Source organism: Somniosus microcephalus, chromosome 3 (genome assembly GCF_052327205.1).
Source record: "Somniosus microcephalus isolate GS21.2 chromosome 3, FLI_Smic_1.0, whole genome shotgun sequence".
NCBI classification, from domain to species: Eukaryota; Metazoa; Chordata; class Chondrichthyes; order Squaliformes; family Somniosidae; genus Somniosus; species Somniosus microcephalus.
In genome coordinates this window covers 297,107,198-297,126,529 of record NC_140989.1, presented here as the reverse complement: position 1 = coordinate 297,126,529, position 19,332 = coordinate 297,107,198, and the positions used below count along the sequence as shown (strand labels likewise).

At 44.6% G+C, this 19,332-nt stretch overlaps 1 protein-coding gene across 2 annotated transcripts in view; it reads left to right on the top strand.

Moving 5' to 3' along the window:
* podn (podocan) overlaps positions 1 to 19,332 on the top strand; it is a 110,068-nt gene that overhangs the window by 75,541 nt on the left and 15,195 nt on the right. For both annotated transcript variants that reach the window (XM_085982810.1, XM_085982809.1), the window contains exons 5-8: positions 3,477 to 3,586; positions 6,454 to 6,610; positions 6,710 to 6,825; positions 10,358 to 11,015. In XM_085982810.1, the coding sequence (XP_085838936.1) occupies positions 3,477 to 3,586; positions 6,454 to 6,610; positions 6,710 to 6,825; positions 10,358 to 11,015 (1,041 nt within the window). The remainder of the gene's footprint in view (positions 1 to 3,476; positions 3,587 to 6,453; positions 6,611 to 6,709; positions 6,826 to 10,357; positions 11,016 to 19,332) is intronic.

Sequence of the window (19,332 nt, the reverse complement as noted above, 5' to 3'; positions counted from 1 at the left end):
ATTACGGCAAACATCAAGATTGATGAACATGCACACCCAAAATTTTTTAAAGCCAGACCGGTACCCTATGCAATACGACCTACTGTAGAAGCGGAACTGGAAGCGCTAGAACGTTCAGGTGTACTGTCTAAGGTAGATTGGAGTGAGTGGGCTACGCCCATTGTTCCGTTATGAAACGTCCTTCGAGCAACAAGCCAGGAGAACCAGGGAAGGTTCGCATCTGTGGAGATTTCAAAATCACCGTTAATCCGGTGCTTCACACGGTGCAGTATCCGCTTCTGCGGATTGAGGATATTTTTGCTTCGTTGTCTGGCGGGAAACACTTCACCAAGATAGACCTGGCGCAGGCGTACTTGCAGATGGAGGTTGAAGAAGAGTCATGCCAATACCTCACGATCAACACGCATCGAGGTTTGTACCGGTACAATAGGCTGGTTTTTGGAGTGGCATCGGCTCCAGCAATTTGGCAGAGGGCCATGGAGCAGGTATTACAGGGAATTCCAGGCACACAATGTTACCTGGACGATATTCTGATTACAGGTGATGGTGATGAAGAACACCTCGCAAACTTGGAACTGGTGCTCAACAAACTGAAAGAGTATGGACTTAGAGTTAATCGGCAGAAATGTGAGTTCTTCCAGAAGCGGATCTCGTACTGTGGTCATGTCATTGACCAGGAGGGGCTTCATAAGTCTCCTGACAAGATAGAGGCAGTTGTAAAGGCTCCCGCTCCGGATAATGTCTCTCAGTTGAGGTCGTTTCTAGGATTGATTAACTATTACCATAAATTTCTACCAAATCTATCCACGGTACTGCACCCGCTAAATGCTCTTTTACAGAAGGGGGTACCATGGGAATGGAGCGAAAACTGTAAGAAGGCATTTCGCAAAAGCAAAGAATTGATCACCTCAGAGGAAGTGTTGGCTCACTTCAACCCGACACTGCCTATTCGGTTGGCTTGTGATGCTTCTCCATATGGTATTGGGGCAGTACTCTCACACAAGTTGCCAAATGGCACGGAAAGGCCAGTCACGTTTGCATCCAGATCATTGACCTCCGCTGAGCGCAACTATGCGCAGATCGATAGGGAGGCTCTCAGCCTTGTATGGGGAGTGAAGAAGTTTAATCATTACCTGCAGGGCCAAAAATTCACACTTCTGACAGACCATCAGCCGTTGGTATCCATTTTTAACCCTAAGAAGGGTGTTTCAGTGATGACAGCACAGCATCTCCAGAGATGGTCCCTTTTCCTAGGGGCACATCAATATCAAATAGAATTCAAAGGTACGAAGCAGCATGGCAATGCTGATGGGCTGTCGCGCCTGCCACTACCTGAAGAAGAAGAAACGACGAAAGTTGACCCTGTTGAGTTATTTCATTCGACCATCATTGAGTGTTTACCAGTCACCAATGCAAGTATTGAAAGGGAAACCAGGAATGACCCGACACTGTCCAGAGTCTACGAGGTGACAGTGAAAGGATGGCCAACACGTGGTGATCCTCTGTTACCGGTATTCTCGGCACGGCGAGACCAGCTGTCCGTCTGCCATGGTACTTTGATGTACGGGACAAGAGTGATTATTCCTCCCAAGTTAATGGAAAGATTTCTAAAAGAACTGCATGAAGGTCATCTGGGGGGAGTTAAGATGAAAAGTCTTGCTAGGGCTTATGTATGGTGGCCGGGTATTGACCAACAGATAGAGGAGTTGACGAAAAGCTGCGCTGGGTGCCAAAAAGTGCAAAATGCACCTCCGATTGCACCACTACACCCATGGGAATGGCCTTCAGCCCCATGGCAACGCGTACATATTGCCTTTGCTGGTCCATTCATGGACTCCATGTTCCTAATTGTGGTGGACGCACATTCCAAATGGCCAGAAGTGATCAAGATGAATACCACTACTTCAGAAAATACAATTGCGGTGTTAAGAACAATATTCGCAAGGAATGGATTGCCAGAACAGATCTGTTCGGACAACGGACCACAGTTCGTGTCGGAAGAATTCCAAAAATTCTTAAAGAAGAATGGGGTGAAACATTATACCTCTGCCCCATATCATCCGGCGACAAACGGGTTGGCCGAGAGATTTGTCCAAACATTCAAAAAGGCAATAAAGGCCATGAACGATGATCAGATTCCACTACAGCACAAGGTGGACAATTTCCTAATGGCATATCGAAACGCCGCTCATGCAGTGACTAACCAAAGTCCTGCCATGATGTTTTATAACCGGAGGTTGCGGTCCAGGTTGGACTTGTTAAAACCAAATGTGCGGAGGGAAGTGGAAAACAAACAGTTCCGGCATATTAATAACAAGACCACTCGAAGTTTCGACGTAGGACAACCAGTGTTGGCAAGGGGCTATGGAAACGAAAAATGGCAGTCCGGAACAATTCAGGCCAGACAAGGACCTCTGATGTACACAGTAGATATTGGTAACAATGTGATAAGGCGTCATGCGGATCAACTGGTAGAATCGAGAGCAAGGGTCGAACCCATGGTTGCGACAGAGACAACTGTGGAAGACGTTAATGAACCTGAAGCATCTACCTCGGCAGGGAATGTACCTGATGATGATAACACCCAATGCATGGGAGACCAACTAGAGGAGTCACCTCAGCAACAGGAATCAGAGACCACTGAAAGGCGTTATCCAAACCGAATCAGAAGGCCTCCTGAGAGACTGAACCTTTGAACTGTTTATACCTGAAGTTATATATGTTATTATGTTATGTTAAATGGGGATATGACTGTTAAGCTAAAAAGGGAGGATTGTGGTGTATGTAACCTGTTCCACCTTAAGAGAACTTAAGCCTGTTCCACCTTAAGAGATGTACTACTTTCTCTGGCTGCTGTATACGTAATACCGGTGGTGACCACCGGTATATAAGCACTGTGTAGTAATATTGTATTTAGTATAGTCCTGACCTCCAACCAGTAAGGACCTGTTGAACTTTAATCTTGTAGTCTGTGTTAGTAATTACAACTAGAACACACAGACTTAACAAAAATAACCCCCTAAAAGTTCACACATGAATAATGGTTATGTGGCAAGGTACCAGAGGGTGCCTGGCACCAATGGAGCCATACCCACAGCAAGGTCTTCAGGAGAGGAGGGCATAAGAGAACGTTAGTGAGAATTTATTTTTAAACATAAAAGAAATTTTGAGTGCCTATAACATAATTTTAACACCTCCAATAATTGTTCTAATTTAATGGACATCTTAGTTTGGTTTACAAAGGGAAAACCATAACAGTTAAAACTCTGCTTTCACAAGCAAAATAAGCAAATGTTGCATCACAATGATACATGGCTAATTTACTTGCATGACAACGGACTTGCCCACGCAGTTGGCCAGTAATCAAGAAGCATGTTTGTGTCAGTGGTGTATGACCCAGAATTGAGTTTGACTGATTCCTTTAATTTAACCAGACAGGTCAGTGATCTACTGACTGGCTATTGTATATTTTTCAGCTTACAGTTGCTCCAAAATACCTGCCGAAAACCTTGGTTAGTGCAGATGTTGCTGCAAATTACCTTACAAAGATCTATCCCCTCACTTTTGGGCAGAAGCCAAATCTAAGGTATGATTTGTCATGTGAACTAATACATATTTATATCACACAAACAAATCAGAGGATATTAAAGTTGATTGGTGTAAAGAGTCTCCATCACCATCGCCCTAAGCAGAAAGCATTTCCCCCCAGTTTTCTCCCAGAGGTACTGACTTGTGCAGGGGTGCAGTTCCACCAGTGCCATCAGCCCTTGCTCAAGTGGACATTCTTCAAGACAGCACCAGCAGAGTATTTGACCATGGAGAATGCCAGAGCTGAGCCCAACCCTGCTCACATCAGTGCACTCTTTAGCAGGGGTCACTACCCAGTGATCTGGAGACTTGGGTAACTTTTTTTTATCCCCTTAGCACTTCAGCCAACTTCACTGTCCCAACTGCTGCCCTGGCCAAGATCAGCTACTTCAGCAGGGATCATCCTGGTCTGTGTGGCTCAATGTCATACCAGATAGTGCATTCCCCACTGAGACATTTTCGGGAGCCTAGCCAAAGGGCTTAAATTATGTCAGGGGATCCGTAGGCATCACTCCAAGCACTTACCTCTTTTATCTTATCTCTAAATAAAACCTGTAGGAAACCTAGGAGGAATCTTCCTATCCACTGCATGAAAACCCTATTGGGGGATTTCTTTGTGAGAAAGATTATAATCAGAGTTGTTGATTTACAGGACTGAATATGTCAAATTCCCTGTTTATTGCATGGGATTCTAGGATTTTTATAATTGTTTTGGAGATCGCATTCACTAATTTTACCCATTTCCCCCAACTAATACCCTATCTTATTATACAAAAGGATGTTTACCTGCATTTGGGAGATTGTATTCTGTGATACTGTCCATTTTTCTGCGACCTTTTTCATTGTGCAATTCACTAATGTGCTGTGATAGTTAATTGCACTCACTGTCCAATTAGCAGCAGTTACTTTTGGTCAGGCCAGAGGTAACCATTAAGTCAAGCAGAAGGTCACATATATTAATTTCCTTCAAGGGTCCTATAATTTTGCAGACATTACCTACTCTATCAGAGGCAAAACATAAGAGAACTCTCAATCTAGGGCTATGTTATAAAATAGTTCACAAATGTGGCCTTTTAATTGACTCTAGCCTAGAAATGCCTGTTGCAAGATGGATGAATAAATACTTAACATACTGTATTATATCCCTCTGTTGTTTTTTAGCAGTAGCATCCACTCATTTAAAATACAGAGGTTAAGACATGCATTAAAATAATGGACAGAGGAATGTCATATGAATGTGTCCACCAGCATCACCGATATTTTCCAGGTTACAGACTTAAAAGGCCCCAGTGTAATGTTGAAGCATTGTTAAAGATTTGATAGCAGGGCATAGCTCAATGAGCAGCACCAATGAGTAGTGGGCACAGGTTTGATTCTCTTCTAAAAGTTCTCATGCTTAACCATGTTGTGGGTAAGTGCTCAATGGAGTTCAGATGCTTCCCCACAAGATTAGAGGCCAGTTCTCACGTGCCTCCCAGCAGCTGCTCCTGCAGGGTATTGGAAGAGAAAAGGGTCCAAGTGGCATTTCTGCCCTCTCAGCCTTACCAACAGGATGGCCCAGGAAGAGTAGAGGGAATAAAAATAAGGAATAGATCAGATTAGGTATGATACCTGAGCTATATAGTAAATCAAGCCATCATGACAATCTCATTATTATTCAATGTTATATCACTCATTTTAAACAGAAATGTTTCGCTATTTAAAAATTGTAAAATTTAGACGTTTTCTTGGGAAAAAACAATTTATTGTGTATTCTGAACCAGGAAAATCCAGCTGGTAACAAAGCATATTTCACTCCAGAATGGATGCTTTTCTTTTAATTATATTTCTATGTTTTATGCACAACAGCTTAACTTATCTACGAACTGAGGAGATATTTGTTGGCAATGTCAAGCTGGCAGTAAGTTAGAATTGTTGTAACCAATCCAGAATAATGCAGAATGATCATATTAAAAGTACAAAATACAAATGATAATCTATAAATGTAGTATTGAGCTATACATGCCAGGAATACCCCAGCTTTGATCCCTAGCCTGAGTTGAGTAACTAATCTCAGCTGGGGTAATTGGCCTCAGTGCCTCCTGCACCTATTCTGAATCATTATTCAGTGACACCTCCTAGAAAGTGTTTACGTGTGGATATTGGGTGAGGACAGGAGCCAGTGTGCTTCTCATGGCCACGCAGTCCATTAGCCTTTCAATAGCCATTGTCCAGGCTTGTGTAGGATAAAGGTCAGTTAGCTCTATGGGTCCCAGCATCCCCTAACAGTCAGTGTCTTCAGGAGAGGAGGAAGTAAAGTGGGGAAAAAATAAAAGAGAGGAAAACTAGCTCCAAGGTCAGTAAAACCAGCTAACATTACAACTGCTTCAATAGTAAAATACTATTGGCTGCCATGTTTGTCTACAAAACAACAACACTTCAACAACATTTAACTGGCTGCGAATCACGTTGCCAGAAGACATGCTACATAAATGTAGGTTTTCTGTTCTTAGTTGCCTCTACAACCATCCACAGAATTTTGGGTCATAGAGATATTCTTTTTAAATTGATATAGCTGTTTTATCAATGAACCAAGATCCTGTGGCAATTAAATCAGCCATGCAGATGTTATCCTAACCAGAATATACAATGTATGAAAGAAAAACAATCACATCTGGTGTGGAAGAAAGTGCATTTATTACAAGCTGGATTTCCTCTTTAAATATATTTGAGAGATTCTTAAATATTAATCTTACCATTTTTTTCTTTTTGAGGGTTTTCATGATAACCCTATATTTTTAGATTTTGTAATTGTTGATTACATTTGATAATGTTAAGTCATTTAAAAAAAATTATTGACTGTTATTTTTTTCTCTCTCTTAATAGGTCTATCTATCTCCATAACAATAAGCTTACAGATGCAGGATTACCTGATCATATGTTTAATGGATCTGATGGTGTTGGAATATTAATCATGTCAAGTAATTTCTTGAAGTATGTTCCTAAGAATTTGCCAACGCAACTATTCAGATTACATTTAAAAGTACGTGAAAATCATTTTAAAAAAAGGCAATAGCTATTATTTCAAGTTCAATGTAATAACTTTACCTCATTGCGCTCTTTTATATTGAAATGTTTGCAGAACAATAAACTTGAAAAGATTCCTAAAGGAGCTTTTGATAATCTTTCAAATCTTCGAGAACTGTATCTTCACCACAATTACATAACCAATGAAGGAATGGACAACGAAACATTTTGGTAAGGACCTTGCATGGTAAAGCTGCTGAGCAGACATTGAGCAGAATAAAATCAATTTAGTTGCAAATTTGTGTTCTTTACAACTTTCAAAATATACAAATGTTTCCACCCTCTGTCTTCCACAAAGAAATTTCTGTAAATTCCTAATGCTGATGTATGATATTTCTTTGCAAATTTCCACTTTCAGTTCCCACAGACCCAGGTCAGGCATAGCCAGACTTAAATCAAAGCACTGCTCTGCCCAAACCGGATGCCTTAACTCCAAGGCTAGAATTTTGCCTCCTTCGGGTCTGGCACAGGCGGTGTCCATGGGGGGGGTCGTAACCCCCGTTGCTGGCTCCATCCCACTGTTGAAAATGAACTTAACTTAATGGGACCTACTAAGCCCACCCAGCACATTACCCGGCCCAATTAGATGGAGCGGGTCTGGTGACGAATTCATGACACGTTTTCAGCCGGGATCTTTAAAGGAACTATGGCCACATTAGATTTGAAGTTTAATCTAACATAGTGCTGTCAGTGCACTACAGCATTAGAGTGCAGCAAACATTGACAATGACTGCACAGAGGCAGAGGGCTGCACCCAGGTTCTCCCATGACTCCCTCCATACGCTTATGGAGGGAATCCGAGCACGCAGGGAGGTCCTCTTCCCTTCCGATGGGTGTAAGAGACCTCCCCAGGAGACCAAGACAGCCTGGTTGGAAATTGCAGAGGAGGTCACAAGCAGCGATGTGGTCAGGAGGACCTGGGTGCAGTGCTGCAAACGTTTCAATGATCTCATTAGAGCAGGAAACGTTAGTACAAAGCCACATTCAACTTTACTCTGCCTTCCCTACCCTACTCCCGCACATCCTTACTCACACCAACTTACCTTGCACCTCCACCCACCCCTCTCTATCTACATTATCACTTCCCCATCTCACTAGGCACCCCTCACACTCACCCTCAGTCATACCAACTAACAACACACAAGGGTAGCCACTTGGGTGTTTTATCCAATGTTTATGTAAAGTTTCTGTTAATGTGCTGTCAAACATAAAAATCTTTATTTTCAACACATTCCAGTCTTAGACAGATTTGTGTGCACTTTTGGAAGTGTCTTAGTGAGTTGCAGTGAATGGTGAGATGTAACGGTAACCCCCCTCCCGCAATGGTGATGAGTGTGAAAGGAATGGCTTGGGCATTGTAGGGATGCTTTATGGTGTTGGTGTGGGCTGGTGCCAACCTGGCACATCATGTGGCAGCCATATGGGTGTACAGCATAAAGTTAACCAACTCTGGCCATGATGAGGCCATCCCTGGCCTCCCGGGCAGCAATGTGCTCGGGTACTGATGCCCTCTGTCCTGTGCAGCATCAGGTGATTGCGGAGAAGATTGGTGTTGTTGTTGGTGCTGCTGGTGTTGGGGCTCATTGTGGTCCGATTCTGAGGACCAAGGTGAGACAGTATAAAGAGCACCCATGTTGATGGTAGATGGCACGTGAAGTACAGATGACAGAAGCATTCTGTCATTGGTGAGGGAGTTCTTCCATTGAGGTGACACTGGATGGAGACTTTGCTGGAAAGACTTGCAGCCTGCAGAATCTGTGCTGGAAATGGACTGAGCGACAGCTTCTGCCTGAGGTAAGTGATCATCTGTCAGGTGGGAGCTTTTACTCTACGTTTTATGCTGTCAAGTAATCAGCTGGAGCAATGGCCACAGAACTCCTGAGAATGGCACAACTTAATTCACACAGAAAGCAAAGACGTTAATTTCAACCCAGGTCCAAGTGAGGGAAGGGCTGGCTGAGCAGCACCCATTTTTAAAAAAATGTGTTCTTGGATGGCTTTCATGGTCATTTTTCCTGGTGCCAGCCAACAATTTATCAGATTTATTGGGGTCGATTTTCATTGACCCGTGGAGTTGGGATTGGAGGCGTGCGGGGGTTAAAGTCCCGAATTCGGGGGTCCCGACACCATCCAGCCCCCAACCCGCCTCCATGTAAGTTTCAAAGGAAGCAGGTACCCGCCCCGCACTGGGACCCGCCTACCTGAGGCGGGAAGGGATTAGTGCCAATTAACTGCCTGTTAACAGGTAGTTAACAGGCAGTTTTTAGCCTAATCCCTATTTTTAAGCTTGAAGTGTGGGATTTCCGACGGCTCCGTCGGGTTGAAGGACTTAGAGGGGTCAAGATGTCGGTGTTCAGGTGAGTGATGTGTGCATGAGTGCAAAGGTAAGTGTGTTTGATGTGTCTAAAGTGTGTAAAGAAGTTTAAATTACCTGTACTTACCTTTACAGCCTTCCTTCTTCTAGGTTTCGGGAGTCTATCATCTAACCGGCACAGAAAGCAGAATGGCTGCGATCTGTCAAAAGTGACAGCCTGCAGCTTTCTGTGCCGGTGAGGTTTCTAACTGAGTCTGTGTAGAAGGACTCAGGTTAGAAGTAAGACTGTCAGTGTTTGACAGCTTCAAACAGCTGTGAAACGCTGATATTTCATCTGTCAAAACGTCTTGACAGATGAAATTTCAGTCTGTGACATTACCTGTTGCCGGGTGGCCCTTAATTGGCCTGCTGAGCCCACTGGGCGGGCTCAACAAGGTCAATCAAGTTAAAATCGCGTGGATTGGCCGCATCTCGATGGAGGCGGAACTACAACCCCGAAAGTTGTAGTCCCGCCTCCTTCCTGACTTCTGAATGAAAATCACCCCCATTGAATTCAATTTCACAACTTGCTATGGTGGGATTTGAACTCATGACAAAAACAACTTACATTTATATAGCACCTTTAATGTAGTAAAATGTCCCAAGGCACTTCACAGGAGCGTTATCAAGCAAAATTTGACACCGAGCCACATAAAGAGATACTAGGACAGGTGACCAAAAGCTTGGTCAAAGAGGTAGATTTTAAGGAGCATCTTAAAGCAGAAAGGAGAGGCGGAGAGGTTAAGGCAGGGATTCCCACAGCTTAGGGCCTAGGTAAAGGGATGCACAAGAGGGCAGAATTGGAGGAGCGCAGAGATTTCGGAGGGTCGTAGGGCTGCAGGAGATTACAGAGATAGGGAGGGGTGAGGCCATGGAGGGATTTGAAAACAAGGATGAGAATTTTTAAATCAAGGCATTGCCATTCCGGGAGCCAATGTAGGTCAGCGAGCACAGGGGTGCTGGGTGAACGGGTCTTGGTGCGAGTTAGGATGGGGTCAGTAGATCCCTGAATCAATAGTCCAGTACATTAACCACTCGGCTACTTGTCCCCCGCCATGGAGCATTCTTAAAGTACCAGTCATCTAAAACTACTCCAGTTATTCTTCTCTATCCATAGTGAAGCTGGGTACTTCTTCAGGCACTCCATATACAAAGCCAGTCAAGAATGGGTGAAACTCATCTCAAGAGGATGGCATGCAAAATTAAATGATATGCAGCTTTGCAACTAAGTTGAACCTCAAGTCATTCTGTTGAGAGTACACATTCTACTAATGACCAGGCTGCTGTAGCATATGTAGAAAAATGTAAATTATTTTTTTAATTGTACATAACCTCTGTTCTTGAATTAAGGAAACTGTCAAGCTTGGAATACCTGGATTTGTCAAGCAACAATCTGACTCAGATACCAAGTGGGTTACCTCGAAATATTATCCTCTTACACTTGGAGAAAAATGCCATTAAATCAATACCTGGTAGCTGGTTGACGCAGATAAAAAATCTTGAATACCTCTTGCTTCATAATAACAAGATAAGGGCAAAAGCAATTCATCCACTTGCATTCAAGGGGCTTAAAAAACTCCACACCTTTCACCTCTACAATAATATGCTTGAAAGAATCCCAAGTGGCTTACCACGACGGGTGAAGACATTAATGCTTCTCCATAATCAGATCTCGGAAATTTCCAGAAATGATTTTGCTTACACATACTTTTTGACGGAGCTTAATTTGAGTTACAATAAACTAACGAGTTCCAAAATCCACCCGGAAGCATTCCGGAAAATGAGATTGCTTGAATCCTTGGATTTTTCTGGAAACAACCTAAATGTAGTGCCCAGTGGTCTGCCAAAGAATTTGCATGTATTGAAGCTGAAGGAAAATGAAATTAATTCAATTACTGATGGCGCACTGTCAGGAATGACAAAACTGAAGGAGCTCTTCTTGAGCAATAACAAACTTAAACTGAACTCTGTCTATCCAGGGGCATGGAAACAGCTGTCTACACTACAGGTAAGGGATTACCAATATCAACTGTACTCAGAATCACAGAATCACAGAAACCCCACAGTGCAGATAGAGGCCATTTCGGCCCATCGAGCCTGCACCGACACATATCCCACCCGATCCCCGTAACCCCTACACCAACACATATCCCACCCTATCCCCGTAACCCCATGTATTTAATCCCCCTAACACTAAGGGTCAATTTATCATAGCCAATCAACCTAACCCGCACATCTTTGGACTGTGGGAGGAAACCGGAGCACCCGGAGGAAACCCACGTTAGTCCATGGGCACTGAGGCCAAATGCACTGTCACCTTTGTTGAAATCAGCTAACTTATCATGAACAAAGATCAAAAGTAGGACTTTCTTGGTCCGAGTTATGTCTTTACCCACGGAAACAACAGTAGATCCTACCTATACCTAACATACAGTCAATAATCCTTGGGATGTAGAAATTAATTAATTCTTTTTAAATACTGATGGAGATTCCAACCAGCAAACTTATAAGGACTCATCCCACTTTTTGGATGACATATCTATAATATAAAAATTGTACAATCATAGCACTCGCTGCTGATGTCCAAGAAATTGTAGTAAACACTTTCAATTAGAGTGGAGAAAATTGAGGGAAAACGTTGACCTGGAATTTGTGGTGGGTAACAACAGCGAATGAATAGCGTTCACTGTTATTACCCCTTTGAAACTGATCGCAACTTCAGGATGTAGCGCATTCACATCATAACACGGAAATCCTGAAGTTGCGGTCAGTCATTCACTGCTCCAACACTTGCTGCACTGTGCCTCCCCCCCCGCACCCCCACCCCACCCCGCCCACCCCCCGCCCCACAGCCAGCAATCAGTGTTATCAGAGAAATCAGTGAAATCAGTAAAACTGATGAGAACTTGGGCTTTTCTGCCGTAATATCACTGTTAAATACCCCATTAAAAGTTAGACCTTGTTGGATTAGGTGTAACTGGGGTTTTAACAGCGTATTGACTGCTAAACAAACATTATCGCCCTGAAAAACTAATTTTAGTTTTGTGGAATGTCAAATTTATGCATTATTATAAAATTACAATTTTTAAGAAACTTTAAAAATAACTATATTTTCTAAAAGTTTGTTCATATTTATTTCAGGTTTACCATTTCCCTATGTGAGAGCCCCAATCTTTGAGTTACTCTCTGTAACATTTTTTAAAAGTCATAATAAAAGCAATTTCTTTACTTCCTGGTTCCCTGGCTGTGAGAATTCTGCATTGTGATTGGCTGCTTAGACAGCTTGTTAATGCCACAGCAGCTCGCGTTAGGGATTCCCCATTATCTTGCACTGATCTCAATTGCAGGTCAAAAAAGCCGAACTTCTCACCACAGAGATTGCGAGATCTTTGTGGGAAGCTTTCTTCAGGGCCAGTGGCGAATGCCTTTGCTTCACCGCTGACTGCAAATTACGGGCTGTTATGTTGAAAATGTTATACATTTTCAAAACAAAACTAATGAAAATTTCAAAGGAACAATGTTATTGCAGAAATGTTCCCCCACAGAAAATCAGTAATATTAAATCAGTTAACAGCTGCCAATAGTGCTAACTTTTAGTGCAAATAAAACTACTGTACATTTATATTGCTCTTGCTTGCGGAAGGTGCTGACACTGAAGAACTTGTTAAATACTTGTTTCATTGGTTACTTGCTGTTTTATGACACTGGTATTTACCACAGTTTTCAGAAATTTCCATCAGGAATCACTTAAATAATTTTCCATTAGAGTTTTTGACCCTTGTATAATTGAAATTTTCTGTGTTGATCTTTGGCATTGCTAATAGACAAGAATAGTCAATGTAATTTTTGAATATTAAAAATAATCAGTAATGTGGCTTAAAAACAGTGTGGACTGGGCACTTAATATTCAAGGGTACAAGGCGTTCAGAAAAGATAGGGAAGGAGAAAAGGTAGGTGGGGTGGCAGTGCTGATTAAGGAAGACATTGTAGTGTTGGAAAGGGAGGATGTTCTTGAGGGGACAAGGACAGAAGTCATTTGGTTAGAGTTGAGGAGAAAAAAGGGTATGATCACGCTATTGGGGGTATTCTATAGGCCTCCAAATAGTGAGAGGGAGATAGAGGAGCAAATTGGCAGGGAAATCGCAGATATATGCAAGAGCTATAGAGTGGTGATATTTGAGGGACTTTAATTACCCAAATTTCGATTGGGATGATGCTAGGGTAAAGGGAAAGGAGGGGAGGAATTTCTGAAATGTGCTCAGGAGAATTTCCTTGACCAATATGTTCTTGGCCCAACTAAGAAGGAGGCATTGCTGGATCTAGTGCTGGGGAATGAGGTGGGCCAGGTCGACCAAGTGTCTGTGGGAGAACACTTAGGTATGAATGATCATCGTATCATAAGATTTAGATTAGCAATGGAGAGGAACAAGGAACAATCTAGAATGGAACTTCTAAACTGGAATAGGGCTAACTTCAATGGGATGCAAGTGGATCTAGCCAGGGTAAAATGGAACCAAAGGAACAATGTTATTACAGAAATGTTCCCCCACAGAAAATCAGTAATATTAAATCAGTTAACAGCTGCCAATGGTGCTAGCTTTTAGTGCAGATAAAACTACTGTACATTTATATTGCTCTTGCTTGCGGAAGGTGCTGACACTGGAGAACTTGTTAAATACTTGTTTCATTGGTTACTTGCTGTTTTATGACACTGGTATTTACCACAGTTTTCAGAAATTTCCAAAACTGTAACAGAACAATGGGCCATCTTTAAGGAGGAGATGTTCCAAGTACAGACTAGGTACATTCCAACAAGAGGGAAGGGTAAGGGAACCAAAGCAAGGGCTCCTTGGATGATGAGCGAGATAGAGAAGATGATGAAACAAAAAAAGAGGGTGTATGATGCATATCAGGTGAATTCTTCAAGGGCGAACCAGACCAAATACAATAAGTTGAGAGGGGAAGTGAAGATGAAAATAAGATTGGCAAAGAGAGAATATGAGAATAGAATGGCGGTTAACATAAAAGGGAACCCAAAAATCTTCTACTGGCATGTAAACAGTAAGCGGGTAGTAAGAGGCGGGGTGGGGCCTATTCGAGACAAAGAAGGTGTTATATGCTTAGAGGCGCAGGGCAAGGCTAGAATATTCAATGAGTACTTTGTATCAGTGTTTACTAAGGAGGTGGATGCTGACAAAATATCGGTAGAAGTGGGAAAGGTAGAAGCAATGCAAGGGGTGAAAATTGATAGACAGGATGTACAGGTAGACTATCCTTTATCCGAAAACCTCGGGACCAGCCGAGTTTCGGATAAAGGAGAATTTCGGATTTCGGAAGGTGGGTCGGCGGGGGTCGGCGGGGGGGTCGGCGGGGGGTCGTGCGCACGACTTATGCTGACGCTCAGCGTAAGTCAGTCGGGGTCGGCGGGGGTCGGGGCCGGCGGGGTCCACGGGGGGGTTGGCGGGGGGGATCGGCGGTTGTCTGGGCCGGCGGGGTCCGCAGGGGGGTCGGCGGTTGTCGGGGCTGGCGGGGGTCGGTGGTTGTCGGGGCTGGCGGGGTTGTCGGGGCTGGCGGGGTCGGCGGTTGTCGGGGCCGGGGGTGTCAGCGGGCGGGATCGGCGGTTGTCGGGGCCGGCGGGGTCCGCGGGGGGGTCGGCGGTTGTCGGGGCTGGCGGGGTCGGCGGTTGTCGGGGCCGGGGGTGTCAGCGGGGGGGATCGGCGGTTGTCGGGGCCGGCGGGGTCCGCGGGGGGGTCGGCGGTTGTCGGGGCTGGCGGGGTCGGCGGTTGTCGGGGCCGGGGGGGTCGGCGGTTGTCGGGGCCGGGGGTGTCGGCGGGGGGGGATCGGCGGTTGTCGGGGCCGGCGGGGTCCGCGGGGGGGTCGGCGGTTGTCGGGGCTGGCGGGGTCGGCGGTTGTCGGGGCCGGGGGGGTCGGCGGTTGGTGGGGTCGGCGGTTGTCGGGGTCGGCGGGGGGGATCGGCGGTTGTCGGGGCCGGCGGGGTCCGCGGGGGGGTCGGCGGGGGTCGGCGGTTGTCGGGGTCCGCGGGGGGGTCGGCGGGGGGGGATCGGCGGTTGTCGGGGCCGGCGGGGTCCGCGGGGGGGTCGGGGCTGGCGGGGCCGGCGGTTGTCGGGGCCGGCGGGGTCCGCGGGGGGTCATGCGCACAACTTACCCTTTATCCAAACTTCCGAAACCGGAACCCTCTTAAAAACCGAAGGTTTTTTCGTTCGTACGCACGACTTACACTGAACGAAAAAACCTTCGGTTTTTAGAGGGTTTCGGTTTTCGGAAGTCCGGATAAAGGGTAGTCTACCTGTACTAGAAAGGCTAGGTATGCTTAGAGTGGACAAGTTGCCTGGTCCAGATGACTTACATCCCAGGTTGCTAAGGGAATTGGGGGAGGAGATAGCGGAAGGGCTTGCCATAATTTGCCAATTTTCCATCGATGCAGGGAAGGTGCCTGAGGATTGGAAAGTGGCAAATGTGACACCATTGCTCAAGAAAGGGTGTAAGGACAATCCTAGTAACTACAGGCTGGTCAGTTTAACATCAGTGGTGGGTAAAGTTTTAGAAACAATAATCAAGGAAAAAATTAACAGGCACTTGGAGAGGTTTAAGCTAATTAAGGAGAGCCAACACAGATTTGTAAAAGGCAGATCGTGTTTAGAAACATAGAAGGTAGGAGCAGGAGTAGGCCATTCGGCCCCTCAAGCCTGCTCTACCATTCAATGCGATCATGGCTGATCATCCAAATTCAGTACCCTGTCCCTGCTTCCTCCCCATATCCCTTGATCCCCTTAGCCTTAAGAAATATATCTAACTCCTTCTTGAATATATTTAATGAATTGGCCTCAACTGTCTTCTGTGGTAGAGAATTCCATAGGTTCACCACTCTCTGGGTGAAGAAATTCCTCCTCCGCTCAGTCCTAAATGGCTTACCCCTTATCCTTAGACTGTGACCCCTGGTTCTGGACTTGCCCGCCATTGGGAACAGCTTTCCTGCATCTAGTCTGTCTAGTCCTGTTTGAATTTGATAAGTTTCAATGAGATCCCCTCTCATTCTTCTGAACTCTAGCGAATACAAGCCTAATCGACCCAATCTCTCTTCATACGTCATTCCTGCCATCCCAGGTATCGGTCTGGTGAATCTTCGCTGCACTCCCTCCATGGGAAGAACATCCTTCCTCAGATAAGGCGACCAAAACTGCACACAATACTCAAGATGTGGTCTCACCAAGGCCCTGTACAACTGCAGCAAGACATCCTTGCCCCTGTACTCGAATCCTCTCGCTATGAAGGCCAGCATACCATTTGCCTTCTTAACCGCCTGCTGCACCTGCATGCTTACCTTCAGCGACTGGTGCACAAGGACACCAAGGTCTCGTTGTACTTCCCCTTTTCCCAATCTATTGCCATTAAGATAATAATCTGCCTTCCTGTTTTTGCCACCAAAGTGGATAACCTCGCATTTATCCACATATTATACTGCATCTGCCATGCATCTGCCCAATCGCCCAACCTGTCCAAATCATACTGGAGTTTCTCTGCATCCTCCTCACAGCACACACGCCCACCCAGCTTTGTGTCATCTGCAAACTTGGGGATATTACATCTAGTTCCCTCGTCTAGATCATTAATATATATTGTGAATAACTGGGGTCCTAGGACCGATCCCTGCGGTACCTCACTAGTCACTGCCTTCCACTCGGAAAAAGACTCGTTTATTCCAACTCTTTGCTTCCTGTCTGCCAACCAGTTTTCTATCCAAGTCAATACCTTGCCCCCAATCCCATGCGCTTTAACTTTGCACGCTAGTCTCTTATGCGGGACCTTATCGAAAGTCTTCTGAAAGTCCAAATATACCACATCCACTGGTTCTCTATTCTACCAGTTACATCCTCAAAAAATTCCAGTAGATTAGTCAAGCATGATTTAGCTTTTGTAAATCCATGTTGACTTTGTCCGATCCTGTCACTGTTTTCTAAGTGCTCTGCTATTACATCTTTTATAATGGACTCTAGCATTTTCCCTGATGTCAGGCTTACCAGTCTATAATTCCCTGTTTTTTCTCTACCACCTTTTTAAATAGTGGGGTTACATTAGCTACCCTCCAATCCATGGGAACTGTTCCAGAGTCTATAGAATTTTGGAAGATGACCAGCAATGCATCTACTATTTCTAGGGCCACTTCCTTAAGTACCCTAGGATGTAGATTATCAGGCCCTGGGGATTTATCGGCCTTCAATCCCGTCAATTTCCCTAACACCATTTCCCTACAAATACTGATTTCATTCAGTTCCTCTCTCTCATTAGACCCTATGTTCCCCGACATCTCTGGGAGGTTATTTGTGTCCTCCTTTGTGAAGACAGAACCAAAGTATGTATTTAATTGGTCTGCCATATCTTTGTTCCCCATTATAAATTCCCCTGATTCTGACTGCAAGGGACCTACGCTTGACTTTACCAATCTTTTTCTCTTCACATATCTATAGAAGCTTTTACAGTCAGTTTTTATGTTCCCTGAAAGCTTACTCTCATACTCTATTTTCCCCCTCTTAATTAATCCCTTTGTCCTCCTTTGCTGAATCCTAAACAGCTCCCAATCCTCAGGTTTGCTGCTTTTTCTGGCCAATTTATATGTCCTCTCCTTGGATCTTATGCTATCCCTAATTTCCCTCGTTAGCCAATGTTGAGTCACCTTTTTTGTTTTATTTTTATGCCAAACTGGGATGAACAAATTCTGTAGTTCATCAATGTGCTTTAAATGTTTGCCATTGCCTATTCACCGTCAACCATTTAAGTAACATTCCCCAATCCATCCGAGCCAACTCGCGCCTCATACCATCGTAGTTTCCTTTATTTAAATCCAGTACCCACGTCTCTGAATCTACTACTTCACTCTCCATCTTAATGAATAATTCTATCATATTATGATTGCTCCTCCCCAAGGGGCCTCGCACAACAAATTGCTAATTAATCCTTTCTCATTACATAATACCCAGTCTAAGATGGCCTGATCTCTAGTTGGTTCCTCAATATATTGGTCCAGGAAACCATCCCGTATACACTCTCGGAATTCCTCTTCCACAGTATTGTTACTAATTTGGTTAGACCAATCTATATGTAGATTAAAGTCACCCATGATAACTGCTGTGCCCTTATTGCACACATCTCTAATTTCCCATTTAATGCCATCCCCAACCTCAGCATTACTATTTGGGGGACTGTATACAACTCCCACTAACATTTTCTGCCCCTTGGTATTTCTCAGCTCTACCCATACAGATTCCACATCATCAGAGCTAATATCCTTCCTTACTATTGTGTTAATCTCCTCTTTAACCAGCAATGCTACCCCACCGCCTTTTCCTTTTTGCCTGTCCTTCCTGAATATTGAATACCCCTGGATGTTGAATTCCCAGCCTTGGTCACCCTGGAGCCATGTCTCCGTAATCCCAATGATATCATATCCGTTTACATCTATTTGCACAGCTAATTCATCCACCTTATTACGAACGCTCCTCGCATTAAGACACAAAGCCTTCAGGCTTGTTTTTTTAACACTCTTAGACCTTATAGAATTATTGTTTACTGCGGCCATGTTTGATTTACACCCTTGATTTCTCTGACTTCCACTTTTGTTTTTCCCCTTCCTGTCTTTTGCTTCTATCCTTGCTTCCCTTTCCTCTGTCTCCCTGCACAGGTTCCCAACCCCCTGCCATTTTAGTTTAAACCCTTCCCAATAGCACTAGGAAACACTCCCCCTAGGACATCAGTCCCGGTCCTGCCCAGGTGCAAACCGTCCAGTTTGTACTGGTCCCACCTCCCCCAGAACCGGTTCCAATGTCCCAGGAAATTGAATCCCTCCCCCTTACACCATTCTTCTAGCCACGTATTCATCTGAAATATCCTTCTATTTCTACTCTGACTAACACGTGGCACTGGTAGCAATCCTGAGATTACTGCCTTTGAGGTCCTATTTTTTAATTTACCTCCTAACTCCCTATATTCAGCTTTTAGGACCTCATCCCATTTCTTACCTATATCGTTGGTACCTATATGCACCACGGCAACTGGCTGTTCTCCCTCCCCCTCCAGAATGCCCTTCAGCCGCTCCGAGACATCCTTGACCCTTGCACCAGGGAGGCAAAATACTATCCTGGAGTCTCATTTGCAGCTGCAGAAACGCCTATCTATTCCCCTTACAATAGAATCCCCTATCACTATAGCTCTCTCGCTCTTTTTCCTCCCGTCCCATGCAGCAGAACCACCCATGATGCCAGGAAATTGGTTGATGCTGCCTTCCCCCGATAAGCCATCCTCCCCAACAA